We start from the raw sequence: 9,830 nt of genomic DNA on the forward strand, positions 1-9,830 counted from the left end.
CATCGCGGAGTATTCCGATTAAGGTTTAAGTTGTGTTCAATCCGCAGAATAGGTGATGGAGATCGTCATTAAACATGGTTGTTCTTTCACCCGTTACACAATCGCCATTAATTTAATGCAGTTTAGTTACATAATATTACATGATGGAATAACGTTGTGGGAAAGACAGGTCACTGATAAAACTTGTGTCTCTGATAGGAACTCGTTTGCTTTCCATCACGAAGAAAGGAGAATCGGTGGAGTCGCGCCAAACCTGATCGAAAATATCCGATCAAGATCATTAAGTGATCGTAAACGTGAGTATGAACGCGACTGTTTTTCAACTAATTATTTTGTAACACACCAATTCACCGCGTGGCAAGTTACCGAATTCGACCGCGCCGCGCGTTCCCCTCATGCAGGATCTACTACTTTCGGCAGGAAACGGAAGCCAAAATATTCCCAAGCGGATACGCGACGTCATCAGGACTTCCGTTGTAACACAACGTCGTTATTTCAAACCCGCGCGCCACGTCTTACCGCACCGTCCGATCTCCTCGCCGCACAGTGGTGCCAATTGCGAATCTAGCTGGAGAAAAATAAAAAATCACATTTTCGCAGAATAGCGCGAAACATGTTGGGACTTGCTTCCACTTCCTTCTAATGAAACGATTGGTAAGGGTCGATGGTCATTTACTCGAAGAAGTGTTGTAAAATGCTTTTAAAGCAGGTAGAAAATGAGCTTTTGCGGGTGTCAAAACATTGCACGCGCCAGTCGTGTTTCAAGCATTCCCAACGAACCTTGCCTTCGATTTTTTACGTGCCTATTTTACTTTGTTGGATATGGATAATTTTGACCGGTGCTGTGGTAGGTTTAGTGTTAATGAAAAGTACTGCTAAAGTGGCTTCTGTGTCTTTTTATCAAATATAGATTATAATGCATGTCTATAACTATTTAGAAAATTCTTATTCCACACCTTCGAAATAATTACGTAGTCTCTGGATTCGTTTGTGGAAATGAATATTGTGACAGAAACTTGTAACGACTTCTTTATGTCTCTAAAACAGCCCCTATATCTTGAACGAATGTCTCGAGAGGGTGCATTTTGACCGGCACCTGTTCACCGCTCGACGAACCGCGAGTTTCCAAAGAGTCGGAACGAAAATATTCGTATGAATCGTTAACCGGCATCTAAACTGTTCGCCGGACGGTTGAACGCGTTGCGAGAGAGTTGCCAGCGATTTTCGTAATGCTCATAGCCGATCCGCGGGCGGATAATCGCCTGGGATTCCGGTCTTTCGTGCGGATACGAGGTAATCGTACCGGCCGGTATTGCGACGGTCCTGGGACGACTCAGTCGGCTGTACGTGGTGTAAGAAAAATAATGTTCATCCGTTCTAGAGTGAATATCTACACACTTAAATATCGCTGGACATTTGATCGTGCTCCCGTTATAAGAAGACAGTGACGCTTCACAAATTCCAGCAGGCAGTACCGCTTAATCCGCGAATTTGTCTCGGATGAGCACAATGCCTGCCAGACATACGAGATAATTATTCACGCTTAAATATAGGATCAGCATGATAATACCGTCCAACGCAAAGCGTTCCGGCCAGACTGCGGAAGTTTGCGCGTCCGCGCCGGGGTCGGTTCGCCCAACCTGCTTAACTCGGCAAAGTTCAGTTTATCTTTTACGAAAGCACAATGAAACCGGAAAAAATTAAAATTTCCACGAACAACCCGGCACTACCACTTTAAACCCGGGTTTATTTCGCGAGTACACGTTCCTAAAAATATACACGCTGGACCGGTTGTAATTCGAATGCTAACAGTTCGTAGAAAATGTTCTACTTCGCTGTGCTGCGTCCAATTATGCTTATCCCGGTCAATTAAGTACACATTATATTGTATGCGAGTTTCCATTTGATATTTAAAGTATTGTATATATTGTACATCGTGCAATTCGATCTACAGCTGAATACACAAAGCGATGACGAAACCAGGAACAGAATTCGTCAGGATCGAATTATGCATAGATAATTACAGTGAAATGAGGCGTGATTGCGACCTGTTAATCGACGCTGGAGGAAGGAAATTGATCGATAGATCGTGTCGATCAACAACCAGCCCACAACCGCCTCTCAAATTGGCTTTCATTTCTTTCGCAAGACAACGCCGAGCATTCTCACGGTCCTACAACGTCTCGCGAAGCGTAAATGCTTCGTAGTAATATCGCTTAAATTCTCTTACAGTAATGCATACCTTAATCGACGTGGATCAAGGAACATTATAAGTATTAAGTAAAAAGTTTAATATTTATAATCTCACACGAAACGTGAGCAGTCAAAGTGTAGCGAAGATTCTTCAATTACACTCGTAAGATCTCCGCTACCCAACGGAACAAAGAGAACAATAAAAATTAAATGTCTATTCGAATAGAATAAAAATTCCTGAGCGCCTCCAGTGAATCACACAGGAATCCCAGCAATTAGAATGCTGCTCCAGTGCGCGCGAGTAGAAAATATACATAAAAATAATACCACAGCGATAACAAGCTTCCCGTTGGCGGATCGATTCATTAACCCCGCGGAAAACCGGCGTCTAAATAGGAACGGAGATTACCATATTCGCGAATACTGTTACGAAAGATTGCGGAGCGGGTTTTGGTCGGTCGGTCTCGAGTCGAGAAGCAACCGGTGCCGTTCGAGACAAATGATCGCTGTAAAATGATCGGTGATCGTCTCCCGTCGTTGAACAAGGCGGTCCGCGAACGCGAAACAGTGGCTCGATTTGAAATTCAACCGGCGGCTGCACACTCGATCGGCCGTTGGAATAAATATTCCGCCTTATTCTTCTCGTTTGCTGCCCCGTTTTCTCCGTTGGTCCGATCACGAGGCCACCGACAGCCTGGTAACCTGGTTTCCGCGTTTCTCTCGGCAATCTTTCGGCTCGTTATGGATTCTATGATCGATGAAGGACGTCGATCCTTCGAACGGCAGGAATTTAACGACGTTCTCTCTCTCTCTCTCTCTCTCTCTCTCTCTCTATATATATATATATATATGTGCACGTACCGTCGTCATCGTCGTCGTCTGGGAACGTCCTCATCCTCGTCCCGGTCATCCCCGTGCTGGTTTCTACTCCGTGGATCGAGCCGGTGTCAAGGCCGGCCGCAACGTTGGATCACGCGCGGATCTACGGAGTTGAACGCACTCTCTCGATCCCCCTTCTTCCGTCTTCTGCTAGTGCAGCACGCGCTCTACCTGCCGAGTCGACGGCCAGCCGTGCACTGGACCGGGTGTATTTACCTGTGCTCACCTGGCCACCGTGAATCCGCTGCTCGCCGCAGATGAGGTGACCCGTTCCTTCTTCCTTCCGGGTGCCGAGCGATCGCCAGGATCGACGGCCCCTTCTTCCGTACAAGATCCTCGAACCGTTCTCTCATAACCTCTCGAGCCTTCTTACCCTTTAACACTAAACCTACCGACCATCAAACGTGTCTGATATGTGTGTATGGTATTATAAAAATAACAAGATTAAATTTATTTATATTTTGGAGCCACAAAAAATCTATTCAATAAATTCCTATGAAAACACCTTTGTAATTTCAATAATTGTTAAATAATAAATCTAAAATGGGTTATTTGGACCCTCGTGGTAGGCTTAGTGTTAAGGTTGCGCTGGAAGCGATTGTTTTACACTGTTAGCTTGTTCCAAAAGATTCTTTCGTAACCTACACTTTAACCCTTTTCACTCGAGTGCTGACTCGGAGAGAGTGAGGCGCCACTAATAATTCTTATAACATTATTCAAAATAGTTGTTGCATTATTAGTAGACCACGGATGTTTATGTAAATACATATTTCGATGGGCAAATATTATTTTGCATGTTGCATATGTTTTCTACCATGTGCATATGCACATATATATTACATATTTCTTTTATATAATTTCACTGTATTTTGCTGCGATTTGTTTGACTCCACTTTTATGCCGAAAATTTTCATAAAACTAAAGAGAGATTCGCCTATTCTTTTCCCTTAACATTCGAAAACAGTAAAATCATTAATTCACAGTCTTTATTTTGTTTCTGTAAATAGGTAGTCGAAGATTTTGATGAAAATGATATCGTTGCAATTGCAACAGCTCAGAATGTGTTGCGACAGACATATGTAAGTTGCACAAAATTTGACGTTTATAAAAGTACATTTACAAACTCTTCCAGCCAGAATAAACAGACTGGAGACTGTCGGTTTACCCTTAACAAATTCAATGAAAATATTCGTGGACTCTGTATTGAACATTTAAGAGCCGTTCCTGGTAAACGTGGCGATCAAATTCGTGTTAAAATAGATGCAGTGTTAAAAAGGAATCCTGGTTTATACGAAATATCTAAACTCGTGAGGATAACGAAAATGTGTCAACTAATGTACCACAACGCTATTGTAACAAATATAAATATGCACCCATTACATCCTGTGATAAGTCGATATTAACTGACAAACGCCAACGACTAAGTGTTAAAAACATGAAAAAATTACTAGCAACTTATTGTAACCGAAATTATGGTGTTTCCGTATAAATAAATTGTTAATTAAAACATAACTGATAAATATCTCTTTGTATTAGTTCTGATCATAGTTTTCGTGCATATTTGCATATGCTTTTTAAATATTTTATTATTCATAAAATAATTATTAGAATTTAAATGAATAAGCTACTGAAAGTATTGTACGAGGTATTTCATATCAGTTTTACATCGATCAAATTCAGAAAATCATATAAAATTGGAGATGTTTCAGGCCGGAAGAAAAATTTTGTTTTCGAATTAGAATATACTCCGAGTGCAAAGGTTAAGTAGATAACACATGTACAACGAATGCGATCAGAATGCTGGATATGATGAATGCTTCGCAAAAATATCGAATTTTTGACATTCTTCTACTATTAAAAACTTGCAGTTTCACTTTTAAGCCGCGTGAAAGACAGCGCTTGGTTTGTAAAATGTTGAAGTTGATTTGTGTATAACTGTTTTACATAATCATCCCGACTTAGACGAACGTTTGACCCCATCGTCGAGCAATCCACTGCGAGAAGAGCGTGCACATACAAACGTTCCATTTCGTACACGTGTCAAGTATCAATTAACATTACACCCGTTCGTTTCCTCGTTTTTCTTTCTGTCGTTTCTTCTTCCGTCAGAAAAAAAAAACGATACTCGTCCGGACACCTTTCGCTTTCACTCGGCCAGTTCGGACCGTTACAGTGTATCCGATAGCGAACAAGAACCGATCGCGATACGCTTATGTCATATCAGATGTGTTTCGTCTCGCCTAATTTTCTCCGCAGGTCTCAATTCGACAACTACGTCCATTTAGTAAACGAGAGAAGATGTTTTTATTCATCCATCGGAAGAACCACGGGCGAACACCACTTTCCAAAGCGTTTTCGAACATGCTCGTAATAACCAGCGACGGTTACGTACGATAATCCAACGTAATCCATTATCCTCCCGTTCTTGATCATTAAAGCGTGTCCGCGGTAATTGCGATATCTCGACAAAATGTTCCTATTACCGTACTAATCGGCAGTCGGGAAGCGATTCAGTTCAGTAATTGGGCGTGCGACACGGTAAAAGTACATTTTCTTCCGTGAAAAGTGCTGTAGATCGCGTAGACTTCGTTGTACATCGTTGATCGGGTCGTTAGAATCTCGTTCGCCCAGAAACGACGACGTGTGGACGATCGTCTTCGTTATAGAAACGAGGAATCAGCCTCTCAGATTTCTTTTCCGAGATGAACGAACGTTTCCTAGATATCCGACGTTCTTATTTTAATTATTGGGAAGACAGGAAGTAAGATAATTGATGTTGGCACGGACGGGTGCTCGCCGTAATGAATAATACTGATAAACAAATTGATGATTACAGTCGTCGCTGGCGGAAAGTAAGCCAACGCTCTCACCGATCCGATTTCGAAGAAACACTTCGCGTAGCAGTATAGGTTAAAGGTGAATTTCGGCTGCAAAAAACCTGTATAAAGAGACTTGTGACTGTTTTATTACAATGATGAGATTGTACAGGGTGTATGAAAAGATAATAATCATCCGTTCTATCGAATCGACACCTCTGGATCGGTGAACATTTGTAAGAGAAACTTGCCGCAACATTTTATATAACGAAGAAAATTGTTAGTATAGTTGTTTTTTTACGTCAACACACCTTCCACTCAGAAGAGAAAAAGTTTGAAAGAAGCCACATGTCGCAAGCAAATAGTTATTGAGATATAAGCTGTTAAAGTTATCAAAATGTGATTGTGTGGAGTCACAGTAGTGGACAAATGTTTAAGGACGCTCTAAAAAAGACGATAACTATTTTAATATTGTACTATACGATTTGAACTTTTCTGGGAAGCTAGAGCAATTCGTTTACTACTGGTGAACGTGGAAAGAAATTTTTTCAAAAATTGCAATTGATCGTAATTGTAGAAAAACTACTAAAAGTTGCATTTTCAACTTTTTTATGTGGACCTTCATTGAAAATTTAAACAAATACGTTTTGTCGATCTGTGTCAATTATATGCACTGTGAAAGTTTCATCGAAATCAGTAAATTCGGGGAAAAAACGACAGGCATTGAAAGATGTAAGAATCCTCAGATTTATTGCAGTTAGAGCTCGAAAATCATGGAAATCTGCAATTTTTGCCATGTTTAAACGTTTGCAGCTCATTGCAATCTCGACCGATTTTTACGAAATTTTCAGAATAAGTTTAATTGACACAGATCGACAAAACCTATTTTTTAAATGTTCAATATAGGCCCACATAAAAAAGTTGAAAGCGCAACTTTTAGTATTTTTTCTACAATTCCGATCAATTGCAATTTTTGAAAAAATTTCTTTCCACATCCTGTAGTAAACTAATTGCTCTAGCTTCCCAGAAAAGTTCAGATCGTATAGTACAACATTAAAATAGTTATCGTCTTTTTTAGAGCGTCCTTAAACTTTTGTCCACTACTGTATACCAATACCAGTGTTGGGCAAATTTTATTTTAAATAATAAATAAACGTGTGATGTTAATTGCAAGTAATAACTAAACATTTTATTTAAATAAATTATTATTTCTTATTTGCAATAAATTATTATTTCTTATTTGCAATAAAAGATTATTTGTTATTTGGATTGTGGTTGAAATCACATATAAATAGTTTTTCGTCTTCTCTTATTTCCTGAATTTTGTATATACAATGAACAGGTGCTCGTTTTTTGTCTGCTATGGCAACCTTTTCAGGTATACTGCCAGTGGTCGGGCACGTCTGCCTATAAAAAAATACAATTTAATTGATTATTTTAAATAATTCATTTAGACTTGCTCAAATAATAAATAACTTTTTATATAAATTTTTATTTAAATAAATTTATTTATTGCCCAACACTGTGACCAATACCAAAAGAAATTTCTTTGACAGTTTCCCCACTTCTCAACCTAAAGTCCTTCCGACATACCCTCGTCCAATTAACAAACGCAACGATGACCATTACTTCTTATGCACCCTGTACAAGCAGTGGGAATTGATTCGTTGTATACAGTGAGCAATGACTGCCTATTTGGAGCAGGACGGTCTTTCTCTTTAAATTTATTCGGAAATATTGTGATTTACTAGAGGCACAACGAGGAGGCGACGCACCATGAATGAATTAACTTTTTCGGATCTTATAGCCCATTCTAGCCGTCGTATGCCTATACACAGCATAACAATGGAGTTTTGCGTGGAAACGAGGTTAAAGAAAGGGGAATGCAAGTCGAATACCGAAGGGAACGACACCGCGCGCAAATCTTTTTTTTCTCCCTCAGGAACGCGTGCGTTTCATTCTGGGAATGTTTGTGGGAAATATTGGCGTACACGTATTGTTCCACAAACGTACTTTCCTAAGAATAAATCATAGTAGATGTAATAGATAATTGTTCATGTACGTCGAGTGAGATTAATATTGTGAATTGAGAAGATTAAAAATTTATTTACGTATCATAGAAATACAGATATTTAGAAAAGTAAAGGAATGTGATGAAATTCTACAGGTGTGTTAGCAACATTCGAATGTTCCTTAGTAAATTCTCATTACGTTGGTTACAATTTTGCTCAGTACGTTTATATATGAATTTTTATATGACTGGATAAATTCTTATTCTAATTGAATTGCCTATTCAAATTTAAGAGTCTTCATGATTTAATACAGTACATTTCGCACGAAATCTTAACTTTTCCTGTAACGATCAAGAATTAAAGTGAACAAATTTTTTCTTCAAAATTTATGGATTTGAAAGAGAAGATTTCTAGAACATAAACCAACTACTGTGTCTTTTACTCTCTGTCGAACATAGAGATGACGATAATGTCATGGAACAGTACGTTCTTATAGACTGTTGAAAATCGAGTCTCCTTCTTTACCAGCATCTACTTATCTACCACAGATAAGTCTAAATAAATAAAAATAAATTAATTAATTAAATCGACTAAAAATTAAATGTGTATTCACATAATTATTTATACTTATAATTATTTCATACTTTTTAGTGCATTTTTTTAGTGCGCTTTTTCGATGTCGGTTTAATTCGTTTTTATAAAATTTTTTTTTATTCTTTTTCTTGATGTTTGAAAAACACAAATCGACTGAGAAACAATCGACCCGTGTGTGGACGGCAATCGCTACATGACGATCAAGACGTACGAACTTCACGACGCGATTACAATCGACCCGTGTGTGTGTGGACGGCCTAAGTAGCAGTCAAGGAACTGTCCTTTGAAGTAAATTTCAAATATAAAAATAAATTTTTTAAAAATACCACGTTTTTAAAATGGACTAAAAAGTATAAAATAATTTTTCCTAGCCCCGTACAGATTCCTAACCACGTACAGATAATCCTGAAAATTTGTGATTGTGAATTTTTAACATCTACGCAAATACTTGTAAGATTTAAAACGAAAAACGTGGGGCGCAAGATAATAGTAAGGAGTGTAGAGAGTAGAAGCCGTTGAGAAATCTCACACAACAGTTCATATCATTTGCGAAGCAATAAAATTTTTAGTAATTTAGGTGAACTATTCATGCATCAATTATCTATTGCATGCGCCCCACGTTTTTCGTTTTAAATCTTACAAGTATTTGCGTAGATGTTAAAAATTCACAATCACAAATTTGCAGGATTATCTGTACGTGGTTAGGAATCTGTACGGGGCTAGGAAAAATTATTTTATACTTTTTAGTCCATTTTAAAAACGTGGTATTTTTAAAAAATTTATTTTTATTTAAATAATTATTTTCTGCTTTTTAGTCTTGTGTGTGTGAAATTTTTGAATCGATTTTAAACATTTTTATGAGATTATAACAGAGACACGTAGTAAATTTCAGACGGTATTGCAACCCCGTCCTATCGAAAACAAACGCCATGGTAAAATGTCAAAGATAAAGGTTCGGCGTTCAGTGGAGTGGGGATGAGTCAGAGTGGGAACGCCTAGTGGAGTAGGGAGCGCTGAACACGTGGACGTAGGGTTTCGCGGGGAGGTGAACAGGCAAATATTTAATTGTTATATCTCCGAAACGGATAGACTTTTAAAAAATTTTTTTTTTAATAATGCATTGTCATCCAGTTCTGAACCATGTAACCGATTTCAAGTCTCTAGCTCATCAGGAAGTTAGTTTAAAATCAATTGCAAAATTTGCCACCGAACAAACAGACAAACAGACAAACAAACAAGAAAGCGAGCTAATAAAAACGTGGTAAAATACGTAACATAGTAGGGAGTTGTTGTGCAAAAGCTCAATAATCTTCATTCAGATTAGAGATAACAGACA

The 9,830-nt window shown here is 38.5% G+C and overlaps 1 protein-coding gene across 2 annotated transcripts in view; it reads right to left on the reverse strand.

Moving 5' to 3' along the window:
• Positions 1-3,264, reverse strand: part of Cad89d (cadherin 89D) — a 73,418-nt gene extending 70,154 nt beyond the window's left edge. For both annotated transcript variants that reach the window (XM_076444797.1, XM_076444795.1), the window contains exon 1: positions 3,055-3,264. In XM_076444797.1, coding sequence (XP_076300912.1) covers positions 3,055-3,063 — 9 coding nt within the window. In that variant the 5' untranslated portion in view covers positions 3,064-3,264. The remainder of the gene's footprint in view (positions 1-3,054) is intronic.
• Positions 3,265-9,830: the final 6,566 nt, after the last annotated feature.

Source organism: Lasioglossum baleicum, unplaced genomic scaffold (assembly GCF_051020765.1).
Source record: "Lasioglossum baleicum unplaced genomic scaffold, iyLasBale1 scaffold0021, whole genome shotgun sequence".
Lineage (NCBI taxonomy): Eukaryota > Metazoa > Arthropoda > Insecta > Hymenoptera > Halictidae > Lasioglossum > Lasioglossum baleicum.